The sequence below is a fragment of the Pan troglodytes genome, chromosome 1 (assembly GCF_028858775.2).
Source record: "Pan troglodytes isolate AG18354 chromosome 1, NHGRI_mPanTro3-v2.0_pri, whole genome shotgun sequence".
Lineage (NCBI taxonomy): Eukaryota > Metazoa > Chordata > Mammalia > Primates > Hominidae > Pan > Pan troglodytes.
The window spans coordinates 74,625,001-74,650,361 of NC_072398.2; the positions used below are offsets into that span (position 1 = coordinate 74,625,001).

The 25,361-nt window shown below is 35.0% G+C and overlaps 2 protein-coding genes across 36 annotated transcripts in view; both read right to left on the reverse strand.

Moving 5' to 3' along the window:
* RABGAP1L (RAB GTPase activating protein 1 like) overlaps positions 1-25,361 on the reverse strand; it is an 831,104-nt gene that overhangs the window by 526,785 nt on the left and 278,958 nt on the right. The window lies entirely within an intron of this gene.
* Positions 20,683-24,524, reverse strand: GPR52 (G protein-coupled receptor 52). Its single transcript, XM_063811110.1, has one exon. The coding sequence runs from the start codon at positions 23,774-23,776 to the stop codon at positions 22,691-22,693; it is 1,086 nt and encodes a 361-aa protein (XP_063667180.1). The 5' UTR covers positions 23,777-24,524; the 3' UTR covers positions 20,683-22,690.

Consider the following 25,361-nt stretch of genomic DNA (forward strand, 5'->3'; position numbering starts at 1 on the left):
ACCCTGTTTTCAAATATAGTCATATTGGGGATTATGGGTTCAATATATGAACGCCAGGAGACGGGGACACACATGCATTCAGTCTATAACAGTCTCCTATCTGGTCTGACTCCTGAAATAAATTCTGCACGCTGCAGCCAGATTAAGTAAGATTCCTAAGAGAATGCAATCATTATGAGTTTCTACTGTTTCAAAGTCCACCAAGGAGGGACCTATAGTATATAGAACAACTACTTCAGAGCCAATAGCTAACACCTGAATGTGGTTTGCTTGAAGGTGAAAAAATTAGAGCTATTTGTGACAGTATTTAGCTCTGATTTGGATATGTTCAATTCCTTTGAAAAAGATTTCCTAATATTAAATTCTGATAAAAACTGACTTTTCTAAGATTTTGCTTAATGTGGCAAAATTTCTAATATATGAAGAGACTATTACCTTCCTAAATAAACTACTAACAGGTATACTGGGTATTCAAAAGCAAGTTGAACAGTTTTACTTTCCCTGTTGAAGGGGATGAACATTGTCTTAATACCATCATTGTATCACCAGCCTGAGTCACATCACAGGCTTGAATTAGAAAGAAATATTAATTCTTCAAAACAACTAATATACCACCAATGCAATAATCACATTCGATCAAAAGGGAGGTTCAATAAGAAGATGGGTAAGTAATAAGTATGACTGAACTCAAACACAAAAACATACACGAATATAGAAATAGAAATCATAGTAAATCCTTCCCAAACAAGTCCATGCTAAGTAGCTGAACTGCCCTTGTATTGAAACATAATCAATATCAGTAAATCAAAGTGTGTTTTTTTTTTTTCCTAAATACCTGCTATGTATAAGCCACCATGCTAGTTACTCCAGGGGATACAAAAAAGCTTAATATGTAATGTCAGTACCCTTAATTCTTGACTGAGAAAATGAAACAAACACAGAGGCAAAATCCAACTTCTGAGGCTAGTTAATTTGGCTAGGGCAAAATGCCAGGCAAGTCATGGATTTAATTTATGTAAAAATTAATTGGTATGGTCTGTTCTCTAACTAAACACTGTATTTTAGTTTTTATTTTGATTTTTTTTTTTTCCAGTCAGACAAAGTCTTGCTCTGTCCACCCAGGCTGGAGTGCAATGCCGCCATCTTGGCTCACTGTAACCTCCATCTCCCAGGTTCAAGCTATTCTCCTGCCTCAGCCTCCCAAGTAGCTGGGACTACAGGCATCCACCACTACATCCAGCTAATTTTTGCACTTTTAGTAGAGACGGGGTTTCGCCATGTTGGCCAGGCTGGTCTCGAACTCCTGACCTCAGGTGATCCACCTGTCTCAGCTTTCCAAAGTGCTAGGATTACAGGCCTGAGCCACTATGCCAGGCCAAAACACTGCATTTTAGAATGCCCCTGAATTCAAGGAAGGCCAGAGATTACAACATGGATGCATGAATAAAAACTCATCATTACTTCTGGAAATTTAATTCAGTATCATCACCTTTGTATATAAAAGGTAGCATTACCTCTTCTCTGATACAAACAAATTTACATAGAATGTACATACGTAAAATTACATTTTTTCTAAACTGGCTTTTGAGGGGCTAGAAAGTAAGAGTTCCTGATTTAAACCCTGAAATTCAAAATCAGTTTATAGCTGATGATAGAGAAGTCAGAAAAAGATGGATCAATACATGGAATGATATCTATTCTGCGAGATGGGGAGATGCATTTGGAACCCTACAAAATGCAGTAGTAGCCCTGTGCAAGTGGTAAAATAATTCAAGATGGGTCATGGCTGTAGAAAGGATTTGATCATATGGTCAAGATCTCATATACAAGGAATTTTTAGGCTGAAATTCTCATAGTACCAGAGAAAGCTCTGCTCTTGTAGACCTGAAAAAAGTAGAACTTTTTTTTTTTTTTCCTCCAGTCAGCTCAGCTCTACAGTGCCTAGTTCCCCACGAGGCTTTAAAGGGTAAAGCATTTTTGGCAGTGACAATCCCCAGTGAAGGCAGCTGAGACATTTCCTGGGATGTTGTCAGGAACTGGAACTGAGTGCAATTTTGTCTGCTTTCAGTATTGGTCTAGTGAGCAATTTTGATGTTCTTGTTTTGTTCCAGTCCAACAGCTTTTGGAAATAATGCACCTTTGGTTGTAATTCAAACTGACACAATCAGTGTCTTAAGACTGACTACTCTGGAACTTAAATGGGCAGAGAGCTTATAGTGAGGGATTTTTTTCTGTAGAGCTTCCAGGATGGAACCCCTCCCAAAGGCAAAGACACTTCCAGGAAAGTTTCATACTATGATTCTCAAACTTCTGATTGCAGAGAAATCATCTGCAGAGCTTGTCACAAATTCAGAGACTCACATTGTAGATATTCTGATTTAGGAGGACTAAGGTAGTTGCTGAAAATCTGTAATTTTAATAAGCATTACCAGTGAATCTGATGTAAACTGTCCACGTTTATACTTCTGAGAAATGTTGGATTAGTGGCTTAAAGGATTAATTAACATCAGAGAAAATACCTGATTTACTAGAAAGTAGTGGCCTTGTTATCAGAAAGATACAGACAATAATATGAAACTTTCTGATATTTGATAACCAAAATAATTTCCCTTGTCAGCAATATATTCATATACAATTATATATAAGCACAAAGATTTAAACCTATTACCTGGGACTACAAATCAAAGCAACACTTACCTAACCCTTAGCAATTGATAAGACAAAATACAGTAACAGCTGCACTTTTCTATTAATAGATAAAAAGACATGAACATAAATACACATAAGCATATACTTAACACAAATATAAACGTTCTGTTCTTAACTTTTGTATAAAACATTTTGCTAATGGCATCTAGAAATTCAGAGCAGGAAAAACATAAACCCCCAGAAATATTCAAGCAAAACTCTGAAATGATTAGCAGTGTAATCTACTCAAAAGCAAAAATATTCCCCTCATTTTTAGTATAACACTTATCTGCAAAGCCAACACAGTCTGCCCCCAAATATTTACTGAACATCTACCATGTATGGCATCCTGCACTAGGTGGCAGAAACACAGTGGGGAAAGTGACAAAGTCCCTGCCCCATGGAATTTACTGTTCTAAGCAGAAGAAACTGGAATGATTTTACAGAGAGACAGAGAGAGAGAGAAAGAGGTAGATATAGATGTAGTGTCTACGATTTCTTCTCTGGGTTTAAACTTTTTTATCTTTAGGGATATAATGCTCAATATTAGTTTAAGAAATTAACTACTATTTGAAATTCACTGTTTCATACTACACAAAAATATCTGCCCACGCTGTCATATGGAAAGTGTTTAATTTTACTTATCAATAACATTTAAATTTGAAGTGCATAATAACTATAATTTATACTACAACACCAGCACAATCACAAAACCAAGGTAGAATGTAAATCCATTATTGAACAATGATCAGGATGAATTATTATAATAAAGGAGAATTATTTAATATGAAATCAGCCTATTTGTGTACACGTCTTGCAAGCAAAACTCTCTTCTAGTATTTCAGTATAAGCCATAACAATCCCTCTATTATAAATTAGAGCACTAGGGCATCTCTTACATGTGGAAGAATTCTGAAATCTCTATTTGTTTATCCTAATGGTTACACACAAATGTTTGTGTAACCATTAGACTATACAATATAAAAGAAACTGTTAAAATACAAAGTGGTATAAAGAAGTAAATAAGGTAAATAAATGAGTAAACAAAAGCAACAATTTATCTTAAGTCTCAAAACATTACAGATACAGCAATAATAAAATTAATTCTTTATAATATAATCCCATATATAATTGCTATGTGACCAGAAAACAAAACTTATAATCAAGAAGGCTTCTTTCAACCCTAAGATTTCACGATTTTATAATATTTCTAAAATGCTAACGTTTTCCTATTGAGGGAAATTTGCCGAGTTTACTCATGGATCCTCATCAATTCTCTGACTCTAGAAATATCTTCTATAGCAAAAAAGCCTTTATTAGCTTCTCTTTATATAGTTTCAGTTTAATATACATGTCAGTATAATGTTAACTGCCAAATAGTAGGGGAGGTAGCATATATTAGGTAGAAAGGATATGGTTTTGGTGTCAGACAAAGCTGGATTCAAATTCTATAGATTCTGCCACTTAGTAGAAGTGTGATAACCAAGATACTTAAATACTGATGCTCAATTTTCTCACCTATGAAAAGGAGTTGCTAAAAGGATTAAACATATTATATAACATGAATATATATTTACAGTACTTGTCATACAGTAGCTCTGTTATTTAGTATTTATTAGTGGTTACTTTTACATTTATTTAGTAGAAACGTTATTTCTCTTCCCTGGTATAGATAATTTTACTCTTTGTCTAACAAAGACCTGAGAATCATGGCTAAGTGAAATACCCAGGCAATTCTCAACTTTATTTTCAGCCTCTCATACCCATGTCTTTTTTTTTTTTAACTAGGCTCAAACAAAGAAATATCAAAGTAGCTACTAGAAGATCTGGTAGTATTATTAATCTTTGAGAAACTGTAGACCCCTGAAAAGATGATAAATGACTACAGAGAAGACAAATTTTAAGCTTTCAATAAGAACATATGGATTTCAGAGATGGTAACATTGATGCTTCATCTAGTAAAATTCTAGACAGATGGCATATAAGATGTAAAAAATAAAGATGTTTTTACTGTGTCCATCCCTAAGAATAAATGGCAGAAAACTAGCTGTGTATATATTTGTGTGTGTGCACATGCATTTAAAGGGTTTTTAGATCTGGAAAGCCCAAAATAGACTATATTTAATTTCTGTGGGCCAGGAACAACAATGACTACAGCTGCTACTGCTAACATTTATTGGACTTTTCTATATGCCAGACATTGTGAGGGATGATTTATATATCATTATTTCACATATCCCTATAAAGCCAATACAATTATTAGGAAACCAACGGTCAGAGAGGTTAGGTAACATGCCCAGTATTACACAGGTAACAAGTGAGGAATAAAAAATTTCAGTTTGACTCTAGAGGGCAGGCTAAACCATTATGCTTCACTCTCTCTTTTTTTGGGGGGGGGGGGATAAAGTCTCGCTCTCTCGCCCAGACTAGAGTGCAGTGGCGTAATCTTGGCTCATTGTAGCCTCCGCCTTCCAGATTAAAGCAATTCTCCTACCTCAGCCTCCTGAGTAGCTGGGATTACAAGGGTGTGCCACCACGCCTGGCTAGTTTTTGTATTTTTAGTAGAGACAGGGTTTCACCATGTTGCCCAGGCTGGTCTCAAACTCCTGACCTCAAGCGATCCACCCGCCTCAGCCTCCCAAAGTGCTGGGATTACAGGCATGAGCCACCATGCCCAGCCTATGCTTCACTGTCTTTAGCAAACATTTTAAAAAATATTTGAAACAAAAGGGAAAAAAATGGGAACTACATATTAACAGGTTCAGGTACAGTTTGAGGTAGACCTATGGCCTTACTCAAAATGTGCTAATTAAATAAAGAAAAATCAATTTAGAAGAAAGCTTTTTACTAAGTTTTGCCTAGGTACTCTTCTGTATACATCATTTTTGCTAACTTTAAAGACAACAGGGAACATAAGCTTTCTAAATCTATTAAAAACATTAGAAAAGATCACATTAAAGTAGAAGGAAGTGCTGAGTAAGTAAGGAATAACTGCAAAGCCCTGCAACTATGTTCAATAAACTGATTTTCCAAGTTCCAAACAGGTGAGATTTAGACCTAAATAAGTTCACTACAAAGCTAAGGTGACCTGTTGTTGGAACAGCTGATTACATGTGGAGCTGCACTAAGGGAAGCACATTGTCCAAATATGGCAACTACTCATCCCACTGTAAGAAGAGCACACTGAGCAAGAGAATACTGCGGCTAACAATAACTGCAAAAGGTCTAAATTTTTGTGTCTCCTTCTTTAATAGTTCCCTCACTGATGTAGTTCAGACATCTTCATCTCCCACATAACTAAGAAGCTCCATACTTCCCTATGTACACAGAGGACATTAGCAGATCAGAAGTCTTTCACCATAAGATCATATGTTAAAAGTGCCAAGTCCATGCATGTTGTTGTGGTGGAAGGCAACCAAAATGATGAGATATTTGTAAACCAAAGTTCATGGAGAAGCTGCCTCCCATCTCTAACACTTCTCCATCCTGATGTCCTGTTCTATTATTTTCATGGCATTAATCGTAATCTGAAATTATCTTATTTTTTTTTTACTTGCTGGCATCTTAATCTAGAATACTTTTTATCTCTATTTGGATGTAAGCTCTATGAGAAAAGAGTTTATCATTCCTGTTCACCAGATTCCAAATACCTAAACAATGACTTGCACACAAAAGACGCTCAATAGGCCAGGCATGGTGGCTCATGCCTGTAATCCCAGCACTTTGGGAGGCCGAAGTGGGTGGATCGCCTGAGGTCAGCAGTTCGAAACCAGCCTGGCCAATGTGGTGAAACCCAGAGCCTACTAAAAGTACAAAAATTAGCCGGGCATGGTGGCACACACCAGTAGTCCCAGCTACTCTGGAGGCTGAGGCAGGAGAATTGCTCAAACCCGGGAGGCGGAGGTCACAGTGAGCTGAGATCACACCATTGCACTCCAGCCTGGGTGACAGAGCGAGACTCCGCCTCAAAAAAAATGCTCAATAAATATTTGCTGAATGAATGAATTAGCAATGTGTTAAAGAAATAAAGATGTTTAATCTGAGAAGAGAAGGCAGATATAACAGTAGTTTTCATGTGCCAGAAAAGCTACATCATAAAGGGAGACTTATTTCTGTGTTTCCACAGAGATATGACATGGGATCAAATGGTGGACATTTGATCCTATGTCAATAGGATTAATAGGAAGATTTTGGGGCTCGTTAATTAGGAAGTATTTTCTAAGCCACAGAACTTTATAATAATTGAAGAGGCTACCTTGCTAGTTATGAAAGGAATTTTAGCCATGGTAGGAGGCTGTATCCATAAGTTATCAGTTAACCTAAAGTTCCTATCATTCAAAGCACATAGAGAATATAATAAAACTATACATAAAGATTCAAAAAAAGAAGGTAATCTTTCTATGGAAGAAGCAAAAAAAAAAAAGTGATCTGGTTACCCAGAGAAAGAATCTTAAAAGACAGTGAAGAATGAAGTGTATAAACTGGATTCTAAATGAAAGAGTGATTAAGGCAGAAGAAAAAATCCAGGTAGTCTTTTTTTCAATTAACATTTATTAAACAGACAGGGCTATAAAGTGGAAATATAAGAAGGCAGTGGTACTAATGACATTAACAAAACAACAACAAAAAAAGAGATGAGCAGTGTAAGGAATAAGAAATGGTAATAATGATTTTCCTTTGAAATTGTTCAGGTTTCAATTTTTATGAAAAACCCAGAATAAGAAGGCTCATTGAAGGCAGCATAGTATATGCTCCCGGAGAAAAGGTACAAGGCCAGATTTGAAGAGTTCTATTTTGGAATTCTTGGCAAAAGGATGATAGTTTAATTCCTGAGAGTAGATGGGCTTTCTGTGAAAGCAGTTAAAGAGAACAATTAATTAAGGATGGGGAAAGCATCACAAATTATAACTCTGTAAGGATTACTTTGAAAAGTCATCCATTCATTCATTTGTCCTTGGGCAGAACTGCAATAAACCCCAAAGGTTTACTATCTTTCATTTCACAAATCTCCATTAAAAGGCATTCTTGAAAATCTCTCTGCAAAATATGTCCCAAATGCTAAAGGTATCTGTATTAAAATCTTTCTATATTTTAAGTGTAGTTATGGAATACAAATGGTAACATTTGTCATAGTAAATGCTATCCAATAATCATATATTAAATTATACTTTGGTTCCTAAATGGGTAAACAGAAGGCCTTTAAAAAATTTGTAATCCAATATGTAGTATAAGCTTAGAAAATAAATTATTCTCATCTGACAAATCCAAATATCTGGATTATATCAAATTAGATGTTATAAAATAAGCACTAACAGTATATAAGTGTTCCCTTTTCTCTGCAACCTCACCAACATCTGTTATTATTATTTTTTTTTTACTTTTTAGTAATAGCCACTCTGACTGGTGTGAGATGGTATCTCATTGTGGTTTTGATTTGCATTTCTCTAATGCTAAGTGATGCTGAGTTGTTTTTTTCAATATCTTTGTTGGCCACACATATGTCTTCTTTTTTATTTTATTATTATTATACTTTAAGTTTTAGGGTACATGTGCACAATGTACAGGTTAGTTACATATGTATACATGTGCCATGCTGGTGTGCTGCACCCATTAACTCATCATTTAGCATTAGGTATATCTCCTAATGCTATCCCTTCCCCCTCCCCCCACCCCACAACAGTCCCCAGAGTGTGATGTTCCCCTTCCTGTGTCCATGTGTTCTCATTGTTCAATTCCCACCTATGAGTGAGAACATGCGGTGTTTGGTTTTTTGTTTTTGCGATAGTTTACTGAGAATGATGATTTCCAATTTCATCCATGTCCCTATAAAGGACATGAACTCACCATTTTTTATGACTGCATAGTATTCCATGGTGTATATGAGCCACATTTTCTTAATCCAGTCTATCATTGTTGGACATTTGGGTTGGTTCCAAGTCTTTGCTATTGTGAATAGTGCCACAATAAAAATACGTGTGCACGTGTCTTTATAGCAGCATGATTTATAGTCCTTTGGGTATATACCCAATAATGGGATGGCTGGGTCAAATGGTATTTCTAGTTCTAGATCTCTGAGGAATCGCCACACTGACTTCCACAATGGTTGAACTAGTTTACAGTCCCACCAACAGTGTAAAAGTGTTCCTGTTTCTCCATATCCTCTCCAGCACCTATTGTTTCCTGACTTTTTAATGACTGCCATTCTAACTGGTGTGAGATGGTATCTCATTGTGGTTTTGATTTGCATTTCTCTGATGGCCAGTGATGGTGAGCATTTTTTCATGTGTTTTTTGGCTGCATAAATGTCTTCTTTTGAGAATTTTTGAGAAGCATCTGTTCCTGTTCTCAGATGTAGGTAGAGGCCATTATCCTAAGCAAATTAACTCAGGAGCAGAAAACCAAACATCACATGTTTTCACTTATAAGAGAGAGCTAAACATTGGTACATGTGAATATAAAGATTGGAACAACAGACACTGGGGACCACTAGAGGAAGGAGGGAAGGGGATGAGGGTTGAAAAACTACCTATTGGGTACTATGCTCACTACCTCGGTGATGAGATCATTCCTACCCCAAAGCTCAGTGTCTTGAAATTTCCCCAAGTAATAAACTTGCACATATAGCCCCTGAACCTACAATAAAAGTTGAAAAAAAATGTATATCACATTTGCAGAAATCAAAAGTTTAATGACTGTATTAGAAATGGAACAAAGGTTTCAGAAATGCTGGAAAAACTGAGCCAACTCTAACAAGATGAAGTTGAAGGGAGATAACAATGTAAAATTTGTTTAAAAAAACCATTGTACATATATGGAGAAGGAATATAAATTAAGCAGGTGTAAAACAGATGTATAGATTTATTGAAAACAAACTTGATATATTAAAGGATAAACTATAACTACCAAAATATGTAATTTATTTCTGGCCTGAATAAATAGCAGAATAGTTTATAAACCAAGGGAAAATGATAGTCTCGCTCTCATCTGTTACTAGTCATATCACACACGTAACATTTTATTCAGCCCTGAGCACCATTAAAAGAAGTATTATTAGAGCATAGTCAGGGAAAAGTTGGTGATGAGCTTCAAAACCATATTTTACAAGAATGGTTCAAGACCAAGAGAAGCCTGGACAGAAACAATGCTTTTACTAAGGTATACAGAAGGTTCTTGGGTAAAACAAAAATTCTCATTCTTCCTATATAATCACAATGGGAATAAGCCAAAAATATATTCATTTCAGCAGAATATAAATAAACATTATGGAAAAAACCTGAGCTACCCCAAAGTGTATTCACCCCCCTTTAAGACGCATATTCAAAAAGAGCCTATAAGTCCACTGAATGTCAATTTTGGAAGGAAAAATTCAATTAAAGTGGGAAGCTATATTAAATGATAGGTATATTAAATCATCGTTCAACTCTCCTAAAATATTCTTTTCCATAGCTTCCCCAGTTGGTAACAGCAAGGCACTGGGGAAAATAATCTTGAAGTAATCTTCAGTCCAACCATACCCTCAAGTGAGCTGGAGGTGAAAGAACTACTGGAAGAGACCCAAGAACTACTGTTAACTCTGACAATTAAATTCAATTCGGCTCAAGAAATAGATGACTTACTATACAGAGAGCACTCTGTACTCGGCTCAACAAATAATTGAGTAGCCACTATATACAAAGCACTCTGAGGAACCAGAGAGATGTAAAAGACATAAAGAAGAGAAACAGTACAGACCTGCGAGCATGCTTGCTTGTTAGACAATCACACCAGGTGTGACTTTTCTAACGTAAAAGCTGATTTGCTTACCACAGCTCTACCACTATGGATACTATTCCCATGGTTCTGCAGGTTAGGGAAATCCTAAGTATCAATACCAGGCCTGGGGTCAGTGCTTAACTACTGAAATCTTGATGTTCACAAACTCTTCAAGGACACAGGCCTCAAAATTTTCTGCTTAGGAACATATCCTCCCCTACCTTGAAAGGCCAGTAGAGATTATCACTGCAACAAAGGCAGAAGAATACAATAGAAAAAAATTTCGAAACCTTTCTCAAACGCAATATCTAGGTGGCTGTGTGGCACACACAAGATACAATGAAACAGACAATGCTGAAGATAGCAGTAATAATGGGAGAACAGCACTGACAATTCAGTGTTCTTAAACAACAAAGCAGCAGTAGCACAGAGTAAATTGTGAGATAACAATAGTGAGAAGATTATCTGAGCTTAAAGACTTCTGAAATAAAGAATTTGAGACAATTTGGTTTAAATGAGGCTCAGCAGATCCATCCTAATTCATCCATCCATCCATCCATCCATCCATCTGCCTACCTACCCACCTACCTACCTATCTATCTGTTTTAGTGTAGGGAAGAAAAAAAATTGCAAAGAACTAAACAAATTCCCTATAGGGGCTGGGAAGAAATAAGTAAAAAATCAAATTCCTTTAATTTATTTATTAATGTAGAATTGCTGCTAGCAAGTTTGCAATGAATCATCATAGTTTGATACATTATTAGTGTGAAGATAAACTGGATCACTCCTTTGGGAAACCAATTTGGCAATATACATAAATAATCTTAAAATACCTTCATACTGTTTGCTTCAGTATTTCTTCCTTAAAAATTGTAAGAAAATAATACTAAATGTGGAAAAGCCTTATTTATAAAAATGTTCATAAACAATATGCAATAATATGGAAAAATGTTTAAGTTATAAATACCCATATTTAAAAATCCTTTAGAAAAAGCCCTAATCCATAGGGGGGAAATGGAAGAAAAGAAAACCAAAATCAACAGGCGTTATCATCACACCTAATTATATTTGGGTAGAGAACTATGCATAATTTAGTCTCTTTTTTATCATTTTAAACATTCCCTAAATTTCCTTTATGAGCAACTATTTCTTTGACAATTAAAAATAAAAAATAACTAAAATGAATGAGGAGGAAAAAAAGGAAGTTAATTATGTGAAAGGGATGAGAATTAGAAACATTTGAGATAAGTTAATAATGATTTGCTATAACTCATCCTTTTACAACATTGTCAGAAATTAAAAGGTGCCAATTATGGAAGGGCAAGCTGGTGGGTGTATAAAAACGTGGAAACAATATACCTTGTCACTCAAATTATCTCTATAAGAAATCCCTGAGGTCTTTTCTTAAGACCCTTCAGTCCGTTGACTGGTCTGAAAAAGGCAGAAGGACCTAATGATTCTCTGAAATCTTTCTCTCAAAATCAAACTAATGGAAACCTGACCATTTACAATCTTTTAATACACACTTTTACATAAAATTATTCTATTCATTTGTTTGGGAAAACATACAATAAACATTATTAAGGTATTCACTCTGACTATATGGGTTCTAATGATGGCTCTACTATCTCAGTGACTTTAAACAGTACTGAAAGCATAAAAGCATATACAGTCAGTCCTCCATATTCATAGGGTTCACATCCATCGATTCAACTAACCACTGCTTGAAAATATTCAGGGGAAAAAAAATGGATGGTCGCATCTGTGTTCAACACATACAGACTTGTACATGTACTTGAAATGTATTTGTACATTTCTTGTCACTATTCCCTAAACAATACAACTAATTATATTGCATTTACATTGTATTAGATATTGTAAGTAACTCAGAGATAATTTAAAGTATATGGGAGGGTGTGTGTAGGTTATAGTATGCGATTATATAAAAGGGACTTAAGCATCTGTGGATTTTGGTATCCTTGGGGCATCCCGGAACCAATCCCACACAGGTAATGAGGGACAACTGTGTAAGTGTTTCCTTTTATTCTAACAGACTCCGTGAACTGTATTTTCAAGAAAACATCAAGATCATTTATTCATTTTCTTACTGATTTACTAAACTTGAAGAAAACCAAAACTTCCCAATGGATTATTAATAGTTTAAAACAATAGTACTGCCAAAGCAAATATTATTAAATAATGTATCAAATACCTGTGATTAACTGAATCATCAAGATTTTTAAAATGGCTTAATTTTGTGTAAATATAAATTGTGGCTCTTTAAAATTGCTTTGTATTTTCATTCATTAGTTGACAATGACAAAAAACATAAAACTCCTAGCACTGCAATACACCTTAGCTAAGTGTACGACTATAACCATTTATTTTCTAACTTATATATTACCAAGAGCCTATTAATAATGTCATACATTGGTGTTGAATTATAAATTCTCTTAAGTCATATATGTTTTAGAGTTGCATGTAAATTTAACTCTTATACAGCTATATCTTCTGTTTTTTAGTTTTTTGTTTTACGGCCTATTGGAGTACTACAAAAGAGGCATGCTTACTTATAAGTAAATTAACTCTTTTAGACTATGAGATTATCATTTATTGATGAGAAGTTTAATAAATGCTTCTGAAGTTTGAAGACTACATCCAATGTTAATTATTACTGACTCCATGCTTAAAGGTAAAATACGATTATGTTATATTAGTAGTTAAATAAAGAAACTAGACACTAAGTTTGATATGCAAAGAACTTTACCTGAGTAGGAAAAATCTAAATATAAGTAATGTAGATTAACTATATAATAGTAAGAACTAATTAGAAAAAGTAGATCTGTGTTTCATTTACAGACAGGTATATAGTTGAAAAACCACTGGAATCATATAGGGGAATCAATATCTAGGTTTTTATTCATATGCTAGAAATTTTCCTGATGCCTGACTGAATCAGGTTGAAATCACTCCTTCGTATGAGATCCTTTAGCAAACATAAAAGCACAACATTCTATTGTGAGTAGCATACAAAGGGCATTATAATGTCTCATACCAGGCATCAGCAAATTTTTTTCTGTACAGAAAAAAATTTTTTTTTCTGTAAATTTTTTTCTGAAAAATTTTTTTCTGTAAAGTAAATATTTAGGCTTTGTAGAACATAACATTTCCATGACAACTACTCTCTGCCATTGTAGCACAAAAGCACCCATGGGTAATATATAAATGAATGAGTGCTGCTATGGTCCAGTAAAATTGTATCTACAATAGTCAGCGGACTGTAATTTGTCAGCTCCTATCTTGCCCTATAGTTATCCATATAAAGTCCATATAGCCCCTTGTAGTCTAAGTGCTCTTGGAGAACTGAAAATCTGTTTTACTTAGAAATCTCCTTATCTTACACAGAATTAAGAATAGTCCCTGGCACACAATAGCAACCTGATAAATACTTAAATGAAAGAATGAGTGATTCTATTATTCAAAAAATATTAGGCCTACATCATATGATTAACTTGATTGACAGAGAAGTTAAAACCTGCCTGTCATAATAACCTGCATATAGTGACATTCACTTGTAATCACAAGACAAATATTAGGAAAACAACTCTAGAAAAAGTGGTCTAAGAAGATGCCTAAAGCCAGGCATGGTGGCTCACACCTGTAGTCCCATCACTGGAAGACCAGGGCAGGTGGATCACTTGAGTTCAGGAGTTTGAGACCAGCCTGGCCAACATGGTCAAACCCTGTCTCTACTACAAATACAAAAATTAGCTAGGCGTGGTGGCACACACCTGTAGTCCCAGCTACTTGGGAGGCTGTGGCAGGAGAATCACTTGAACCTGGGAGGAGGACATTGCAGTGAGCCAAGATCACTCCACTGCCTGGGTGACACTCTGGTGATCACTCTCCAGCCTGTGTGACAAAGCAAGACTCCATCTCAAAAAAAAAAAAAAAACAAAAGATGATGCCTGAGTTGGTAGAACATGTCCTATGTGCAATCCCTCAAGCTACTTCTACCCATGTTAATATTCTTGTCCTAATCTCAAAGCTTATAATTTATACCTAAAGTGATGATTTTACTCTAATCACATATAATCCACATAAAGAATATTTTCTTTTTCTTACACTGCATTCCAAAGTTATTGTGTATTCTCCCCACAACACTTTTGTACTAATCTGAACATTGAACATTTTCTCTCCTTTCACTTCAGTAACTTCTCAAATATCCTGTGGTATCCTTTAGAACTATAGCATCCAAACACATGGCTAAATATTGAAGCCAATTCATATTCTAAAATGCGTTAATCCCTCTAACGCTACAATGTATTGCATAGTTCGTATGACTTTTCTGCAATCTCTCCCTCAAATTCTAGAAATTAATTTTCCTGCTTATTGGATTCACACAATTCAATGAGTTACTCTTAAGAGTCCAGGACTATTATAGAACCACAATTTATGCCCTTAACATAGCATAGTCAATAAATATTTATTGACCTAATTTATAGATCTGAAATGCAAAAATATCTGGTTAATTCAGATTAAATCCAAATTTGGACTTTGCAATGATTCATCCTACAAACTCTTTAAATAAGTAGCATAAATTGTTATGGAAATTTTACATATTTAAGAGAATAAACTTTTCAAATAACTCAGTGGAACTCATTTTTATTCAACTGATACAGACACTAGAAACGACTTAAAGCAAGATTTCCTCTAAGGACACTTGCAAGGCAATTTTGTGTTTGCCTAATTTGAGTTCCTTTAATTTTTCTGTAATTATATTTATTTCATTGAAATAAAACTGAATTACTTATTTAAAAGGTTTTATTTAATATATCACTAATTCAAACTAATCACTGATTCCCTGACTGATATTTTATAGATTACAAACATACAAAAGCACTATAGCCTGAAACATCAAAATCTTGTCCATCATAATGACTGACAAAAATCCAACCGATGATGACTCAACAACATTGCAAATCTATTACAAAAAAATTCAAAACGTAAAGTATATGACTATGAAATTAGTACTTTCCAAAAGTAGGTACATGAATATAATGTGATTTTGATGTCTTCATCATTAAGGTTATAGTGTTTAGAATACACAGCAAACACTGTTTCAATTTATTCTACATATCTCAATATATTCAGTAGATGACTGCTGTGTTTTCAAAAGGAGAGGTAAATTTTTTATTACCCTCTATGGATAAAAAACTGTTAAAAGAAATATTAAAACACTGATCAAGGCTGATAATACATCTGATTAAAAATTTCTATGATCTCAAAAATCACACCTCCAACATAAAGTTAATTTTAAAATAATTTTTCCTATGCCACAAATTAAAAGAAAAAATTTCACATAGAATTTCTTCTATATCAAATAACTAAGTCTTCATTTTCTTCTCAAGAAAGAAATATCAGGTCACTCTATTACCAGCCATCTATAAATACATTATTCAAGAACTTTATCACAGGCAATATTATTGTCACACAAGACACGTCGTCAGTAGTATCTTTCTCAAACGACATGATCTTGTTAGGGTCACTTAAAAATCTTATCTCAGATTCCTATATGTGAAATGAGATAGTGTTTACTCACAGAAGCTTTTAGAATAGACCTCGTTTATAATGTCAAGAGCATTATATATGTTCAAAAGCGTTATAAGTGTTTCCAAATTTCAACTTGCAGTGTTTTCCAATAATTTCTTACCAATTTAGCATTTTTAATTATAAAATTCCTGAAAAAGTAAATGAATAATTGTGAAGACGTTATTTCTATAAAAATATGCCATCTACTAATAATTATATTAAACTTAGAACTCTATTAAGAACATAAGTAAACATCTTAAAGCTATACTTTACAGAGTATGTACATAAACATTCTTTGTGTCATGTATAATCTCAGACAAAATTACTGCACATCTCTTGCTACAGTCCACATTTTATTCAAAAATAAATTTAAAGAACAGGTCATACAACTCTGTACCTTGTTTGTGCCTTGCAATTAAAATAATTGAATTTATAATATATATTTTGCCATTTTTAACTGGCATCAACCTTATTTACAATTGCTTAAGTAGAAAATAAAATAAAACTGGGGTCAAATGTTTAAGTCAATGATAGGTATTTCTTTTGTATAAAGTATCCTTTTTGGAAGTTTTCAAATTTTTGCAAATTATTTTCATTCATGAATTCTACTATTATGTACTACGTTTCTTGATATTTATCACCTTAAACCTTAGAATTTTAGAATCTCAAAAACTAATTTGGCTCCATTTACTATAGTGAAGGTGGTGATATGTGCCTTTCATGTTAAATATTTATCAGACATAACAGACTCCTGCTAAATTTATTACTGTTATTTTCTTCACCTTTGGAGAAAGTCATATATAAAAGCAGAATAAAAGTTACCATTAAAAAATTATAAATATGTTCTTTGGAGAATTCTGCCTATGTAGGAAATGCAGGTAATGTACCAGCTGGAGCCTATTTCCTAACGCAGGGCCATCTTTTTGTTGTTTAAAGGTGTGAAAAATGCAGAAAGGTGCCATGAATGATGCATTTAAAAATCCTACAGTGGGCCGGGGCGGTCGCTCATGCCTGTCATCCCAGCACTTTGGAGGGCTGAGGCGGGTAGAACACGAGGAGGTCAGGAGATCAAGACCATCCTGACTAACAAGGTGGAACCCAGTCTCTACTAAAAACACAAAAAATTAGCTGGGAGTGCTGGCGGGCGCCTGTAGTCTCAGCTACTCGGGAGGCTGAGACAGGAGAATGGCGTGAACCCGGGAGGCGAGCTTGCAGTGAGCAGAGATAGCGCCACTGCCCTCCAGCCTGGGCAACGGAGCGAGACTCTGTCTAAAAAAAAAAAAAAAAAAAAAAATCCTACAGTGATTGAGATCCATTTCAGATTCATCAAGTAATACCTCAAATTGTTTACATTAAAGCAAAAATAAGTCAAGAACATCTACTATTGCAAGTAGAAGGTTGTCAAGTTTATCGTAAAAATCTACCTGAAATAACAAAAATTACAGAACTCAGAAAAACTATATAACCTATCTTTATAAGACAATATTGAGACATTATTGGATAGTGTTATTTGTAGTATCAACATAAGCTGTTTTGTGAAATGTTAAAATATTTTTTAAATATTCCGCATTCTTCTTCTTTTTTTTTGAAATGGAGCCTCACTCTGTTGCCAGGCTGGAGTGCAGTGGTGCGATCTCGGCTCACTGCAACCTCCGCCTCCCGGGTTCAAGCAATTCTCCTGCCTCAGCCTCCCGAGTGGCTGGGACTACGGGTGCATGTCACCATACCCAGCTAATTTTTGTATTTTTAGTAGAGACGGGATTTCACCATTTTGGCCGGGATGGCTTTGATCTCCTGACTTCGTGATCTGCCCGCCTTGGCCTGCCAAAGTGCTGGGATTACGGGTGTGAGCCACCATGCCCAGCCTTCAGCATTTTTTTTAACCAAATATTAATTTTTCTGATTATAAAAGAAATTTTTACCAATGCTCATTGTAAAAAATTAAAACAAAATAGTCATGAAGAAAAACCTTAATGACATCATGTTAATATTTTTAAAAAACACTTTTATTATTGAAAAAAGTTATGAATATTTTAAAATACAGAGCAAGACTAGCACTGAATCAAACTTCCATTTATGAGAAATCATAAAATAGGAACTGTTTTCTCTACTCTAGCCATTTTGTTTTCCTCAATATCTATGTATTTGGTTACAGGATTACCACTTTCTACATATCCCTCTTAATCTAAAATAAAGTTAATTTCTGCTCAAGGAAAAGAGCATCTTTTGGAACCTACACGTCAGAGTACAGCACTGACTGAGTAACACATACATGCTCCTATGCACCAAAATGGCCCTACCTACACATACATGATGCTATCTATGCTCAGAATGTTATACCAGCAGATTTCTCACATCTAAATCTTTTTTATCTACTTATTATGTAATTGTATCTTTTTCACATCTAATGATTACCTTCTAGCGTGGGGAGAAAAAGAGGAAAGGTCCTTTAAGGCAACTTCATTTATCTTTAAATTCACATAATTTATGTTATCTATGGAGCAAATCAGCTTATTAATCATTGTTTCTCCCAAGAAACAGATATATGACAAAATACTTCAAATCCCATTTTAATAAATGAGGAAAATTAAAGTGCAAAGACAAATGACAAGACATCCCTGGACAATCCTTCCTATTATTACTTCCCTAATGAGAATAAAATGTTTAAGCATATTTAGTGTAATAAAGTAAGAGGTAGGTTAACCTCAGAATCATGCCTGTCTCATCACAACATCCGCTTGCTGGATATCTTTAATCTCAAACGATGTCTTCATGAACAACTATTCCTGGGAAATGAGCTTTCAGAAATATACTTGAAATATCTGAGTTTAACCCCAAAATTTGAATTTAAATAGATTTGCAAAAAGAAATGCTATCTTAGAAAACCCTAATGCTCAATGGTTTATTCCTGTTTGAATTGGGAGTAGTGACCTTTAAGTTGTGATGTTAATAAATATGGCACCCACAAAGATAACAAAACAGCAGCTACCGGCCGGGTGCAGTGGCTCACACCTGTAATCCCAGCACTTCAGGAGGCCAAGGCAGGCAGATCACGAGGTCAGGAGATCAAGACCATCCTGACTAACGCCGCGAAACCCCAGCTCTACTAAAAATACAAAAAATTAGCCGGGCGTGGTGGCAGCTGCCTGTAGTCCCAGCTACTTGGGAGGCTGAGGCAGGAGAATGACATGAACCCAGGATGTGGAGTTTGCAGTGAGCCGAGATAGTGCCACTGCACTCCAGCCTGGGCAACAGAGCAAGACTCTGCCTCAAAACAAACAAACAAACAAACAAAAAACAAAACAAAAACAGCAGCTACCATATTCTGAACACTTTTTATGTGCCAGGAGCTATGCTGGGCACACAGACTACAAAATTTCATTTAGTCCTCAAATTCAGCTAAACAGAGAGCTACAAGTCTCTGACTTAAGATTTTTTAATCAATGCCAAAACTAAGGTTTTGGAGCATTTGGTATCTTACCTAAGGCCAAGCAGTTTATGAGGGCCTGGATCTCAGCCCAAGTTTCATATACTAATAGTGTAAATTATGAAGCTTTCCAACACTCTATAACTCTAGAAACAACTATGCAAATAATAGAACCCTTAGGAAAAAGAATACAGAATGCATTATTTTTTGGCTGTCTTTTATAGCCAAACTGGATAATTACCACAAAATACAATATAATGATGAGAAAAATGGTTATGCTTCCTATTCTTAAAACACATTACCTAAAAAGAGAGGTTTCAAAATAAGGATTAGCTTATTATACAAACACATTAAAATATGATAAAAGGAAGTTAAGTGGTTTGTCCTAGAGTTGTATATAAAATACTATAGTAAATAAATAAACTTAGAATTTGCCTCATTCAGCCTCTTTCAGCCTATGATAAAGCCTTTCTTTTCACTCTTCCTCTTCAAAACAATTTTTTTCCAAAAAGAAATTGATAGAGATTTCAAAAAGGCATTCAAGGGAAATAACAAAAGTAAACCAAAGTAATATCAACAATTTCAGTTTGATTATAGACTAAACTGGTAAGTTTGAGCTTATCAGATTGCTGTTTTAATAAAAGAAACTTTTAAGATCAAAGAAAAAGATATCACAAGACAAGAAAAGAACTCAAGCAAAAGACTTACGATGAGAAAAAAATAAATAAAACTCAGAGAAATATTGTAGGGAAAAGGTACAGACAGAGGTACAAAAATTTAAAGGCTTTTGAAATGAAAGCAGCGCAGCCTACCGGTGAAGCAGGCAGGCTTTGGCCCAGGCCTACTGGATGGGCGGGAACCTCTGCCATTGACTAGTTAACTGACGAATAATCATTTTTCTTTCGTTTCCTTATCTCTGGAGTGGAAATAATAACTATTATCTCAAAAGGCTGTAGTGAGGATTTAAGGTATAACACATGTAAAAGTGAACAGTGAGCCTGGCATATAATTGTTATTAATTACTATGGGGAAAAGCCAGAAGGGGAAAATACAGTAAGCATGGCCTCAGGCTTTCTGTACACAGAATCCACTGGGTCCTTTCTAACTATATTTATACCTTAAAGAAATAAAAATACGATTCCCAAATAATATGTATAATTTAGAAGTCTTATATGTGATATCTGAAATGTTAGCAGTACACTTCCTTGAACTTTCTGTTTTCCTTGAACTGGTCTGAATTTAAAAGGCACATTTAAACCAAGATGCCACTGGCAAACAGGGGACAAGAATAAATATAAACCCAAGCTACAGAAGTATGAAACAATTAGATTTTGATTCCCAAAAAAGTAAACTCTTGTCCTAAGCGTTTTATTAAACTGAGGCGAAGTCTCATTTTGATATATAGAATATTATTTTATTCTTTATTTTAAATCTTTCTTACATGTTTAAAAATATACAGGGGTTCAGAACAACCTCAATAAAATGACAACATTTCTACTAAAAGACCTTTGAAGCCAAACCACCAGGGTGCAAACATGGTTGGCTTCTAATTTGAAGAGTCATAGGCACATTTTATTAAATGCATTTCATAAAACAAAGAAATCAAAAATGCTGAGAAGAAAAATACTCAGTAGTTTGATATAAATTTTAAAATATCTTTCAGGCAAGAAACTTATGGTAAAAAAGTAATACTTAGATGTTTTACTGCTCATACCTGCTTCACTAATTCCCCAAATGCTACTTTGCTATATCTAAACCCCTGACAATTTATCACACAATCCCATGTAGCACGCAAAAAAATAAGTTAATCTCTGCATTTGAAAACAGATCATTACAAAAGAAAATACTGTCAGCTCTTACCTGTATTTGATAATTAAGTATATTATATTCTCAGCGGCACTAAAAATGCAGCTTTGTCTAATATAAATATCTAAATAACAATTACACAAAAGTATTTTTCTCTTAAAATAAGTTTTTGTATATACTTTTTCCAATGTTGACAACTTAAACAACATTGATCTATATATTTTGCTAAGAAAACGTTAGGCACAGATAACATAATTTACATTTTCTTTGCTGTGAAAAATATAATATGTGCAAACGCATATCACACAAATGACTGACTAGTGGACACAACAGTAAGCTATCGTAGACCTAACACAAAAAAGATTCATGTTTTATTTTATTTATTTATTTTTAAAAAGGGCATTCTAAGTACCCTTAAGAGTAATACCTCACTGCTGGGTGAGTATCCTGCATCTGCATTACAATTACTAGTGGGTTTTCTTAAAGAAAAACAAAGCTTTACTATAGCAAAAAAAAGACATCACTTTTAAGCACATGAACTAATTTAAAAGGAACCAGATAAAAATGTTTCCAAAAGCCATTAAAAATATTTAATAAGCTACCAGATTGCTTTGCTGGAAGAAATACATTATTTAACATCATGGATGCTCTATACAGTAGATTCTTTCAATAGCTAAGACACTTCTAAAGTAAGGTACCAATGGATGCAGATCAAGAAAAAGAGAGAAAAAAAACAGGAGACTGTTAGGAAACCAGGGAAAAGCAAATGTCATTTTACCCAGAAGAAACAAAAATACTGTTTCTATTTGTTTGTAGCAGAAAAAACTGTGCTGCAGAGAAGATTATAAAAACACAAGCAAAGGGGTTGTTTGGCAAATAATAAAATGCAATGCTTACTGTGCATCCTCCATGAAGAGATCACTTATGGATTATAGATTAGTGTGATTAAAGGTACACTTTGATGCAAAAGATTATACTTTACCACATATATAATATGTAGCACTTTTCTACAAAGGGCAGTTTATGTAAGTAATAACTTCCACAAAGAGTGAGAGAAACATAGACAAAATGAGAAAGACAGAGGCAGGGTACAGTCAGACAGAAAGACAGAAATACCGAGCCGAGGGGCTTGCTCATGTCCTGCAGAAGATTTGAGATATTCTTTTTCATCTCAGTGCTTAATTTTTCCTATTACTGCACACTAATACTCACATGCTATAATTATTTCATGAGCTAACCCTCTATACATCCTTCCCTTTAGTTTCTTCCATGAAAAAGAAAAAAAAAGAGAAACCTTTAGTCTCATACTTCATTTTACAGTCAACTATTCAAGTAAATATTTCTCTGATGGCAAATTTCCAGATGAATCTAGAATATGATCCAAAACCACTGTCAGATTACATTTGATTTACTATGCAGCTCTCTTCAAATGGAGCAAGAATTAGCCCGTTTCCTAGGTTTGGGTTCTTGTGCTTCCTGATCCTTCACACACATACAGGATGTGCACATTGTCTCAGACAGTCTTCGGAGGCCTAGCCGGAAAACGCTGTTGGAGAGGCTGTATATTACACAGTTACAAAAACTATTACTTATTGCAAGCCAGGTTGTTAAGAAGGACAGAGTTGGATTGTCCAAGACCCGGGAGCTTTCTAGAAGAAAGTAAATTATATAGGGGAGCCACAGCATATAAAATACACTGGTTATCCTAAACAAAACCATGGCGTAGCGACGGTCAGGGCTGTGTCCAGTCTCTCTGGAAGAATCTACCTCATGACTAGGGAATCGGGCTCTTCGGTCATTTATCTCTTTGGTGTGCTGACGGCAAATTTTGAAAATGTGGAAGTAAGTGAAGCAGACAACAAAGGCAGCAGGAGCATAAAGTAAACAAACAATAAAGCCAGTAAAATAGGCACTGGTGAGCCAAGAGGTGGCACACCATTCAAAAATGTCACCATGGTAACCAGGTTTCCCCCAACCAAAAAAGGAAGGCAAGAAAATTAGGCAGGAGTAGATCCAGATCAAAATAATGCAAATTCTCAAGCGACAAGGGGTGACCAGTTGATTGTAGGAAAGAGGCTTGGTTATTGCAAGATAACGATCCACACTGATGCAAGCAAGACATGCCATAGAAACACTTTTTAGAACTGAGATGATATATCCAAAAACCTGGCAAGTCAATGACTCGTGGACACCTGTGGAGTAGTGGAGAAGTGACAGAGTAGGAACCAAGCAGCTAACTCCAACGAAAAGATCAGCATATGCCATCGTCTGAATGAAATAGCTGGTAGTATAATGATGTAACAGTGGAGCACAATGAAAGACAAAGATAACTGTTAGATTCCCAGCAATGATCAGAAATGTCAGCAACACAATAACCACTGTCTCGAAGATGCAGACATCCACCACACTGTAGTGGCCAAATCCAAGTGGGCAGGAGTGACGCTCGGACACATTCATAATGCCACTGCTCATGTTCAGGATCCTCCATTCAGTCCACCTGGATTCATTCATGGCTTGGAAATTTAAAGATACCTGCAGACTTGGCTACAGCAAGCAGATGCCCTGCCCAGCATCTGTTAAACACCGCACATGAGTGTTTCAGAACCTGCTTCAGTAGACAGTGTCAGTGCTTCTGTCACAGCTGAGAGTCCCAGAGAGTGCTCAAGTCTCTTCACCAGCCTCAGTTCAGCAGTGACACACCTCAGCTTTCGGGCGGGGGGGTGGCGGGGGGGGACGGTAAGGGGTGGAGAGAAGGGGATAAGCTAGAAAGGAGGTGAAAAGAGGTCACTAATTAGTTTCCTCTGGTGCCCTCAAAGAACTTTTTGCAGACATAAGGCACTTCTAGAGAAAATAGACTTCTTATTATCTTGCACTATGAAAAATTAAATCTGTAAAAAGAAAAAAAATGAATTGCCAAAGGAAGAAAAGCTTCTGTGGGCTGTTCTCCTAAGAGAGGCAGTTTCTTAGGGAGCAACTGGAAAGAATGAGAAAAGAAAAACTCTGAAACTGTCTCAGGCTTCCTGCTTTATCTATGATGAAAAATGCATTCATATTTTAGATTTTAAATAATTTAAGATCTCAAATTTGGTTGAAAAGCTAAGAAAAAGTTCATTGTGGCAAAGAGTGTCTTTGGGCTTAGTTCAGGGATTGATGTTGGGGGGTCAAATTTATAACCTATTTCTTATTTTTCTAAAATCTAAGAAAAACAACTCTATCAAAGTTAATTTGAAAAGCTTCATCTCTACATGGGCAGAATAGAGGTAACAAACAGACTCCAGATTGCCCTATAACTCTCATGAGAAAAAAGTATTTTCCAATAGAAAAGAGAATATACAAGGAATTAATGAATTAACACCTGGCAAAATGTAATAAACTTCTGAAGTTTTAATTCTGCATGCATTTTTAAAGCATTTAGATGAAAGCAGTTTTAGTCCATTACAGTTACTGGTGGTACTAACAGCATCGTAACTTATACCTCTTCCTTTTCAAAATGAAATTATTTTTGCTATTAATTTGGCATCTATAACTTAAAATAACATTTGTTATTTCATATACCACCTTCCTTATAATGGAGCATGATAATAAAATATGTAGCTCACAGTTATTTCTCACCTTTGCAACTGTATACCCATATCTCACATATATATGTAAATATAAAGTTAGACAATAAAACTTTCCAATATACTCTGAGCTTATTTGACCAGAAATGCTGCCATTATTTATTACTTAGGTATTTCTAATAGGCTTCATGTTCTATGTTGCTATACCTTTTCTATTTTCAGTAGATGATTTAACACATTAAATCATTACTTCAACTATATCTTCTGAAAGTGGAAAATTACCTTGTTTATTACATTTGCAGTTATGTAGCAGCCATATGTTTAAAAATGCCTCTTCTATTTCTGTATTCTATTTTGAGCAAGTGCTCAATTAACACAGGGGCCATTAGGTAGGTTGCAAGATAGTCTTATTTTAAAATACCTCTAAAGTATCAAGATGAACTTTAAATCCTAGAGTTTGAAATATTGCAAGGCTGCCAGGATAGAATCCATCCAAAATGCTTCCAAGGTCATTTTGATATCAGGTTAACATTTGC

What these genes read in the sequence shown, in the direction of transcription:
- GPR52 (XM_063811110.1), bottom strand. Translation starts at nt 23,776, where the DNA reads ATGAATGAATCCAGGTGGACTGAATGGAGGATCCTGAACATGAGCAGT.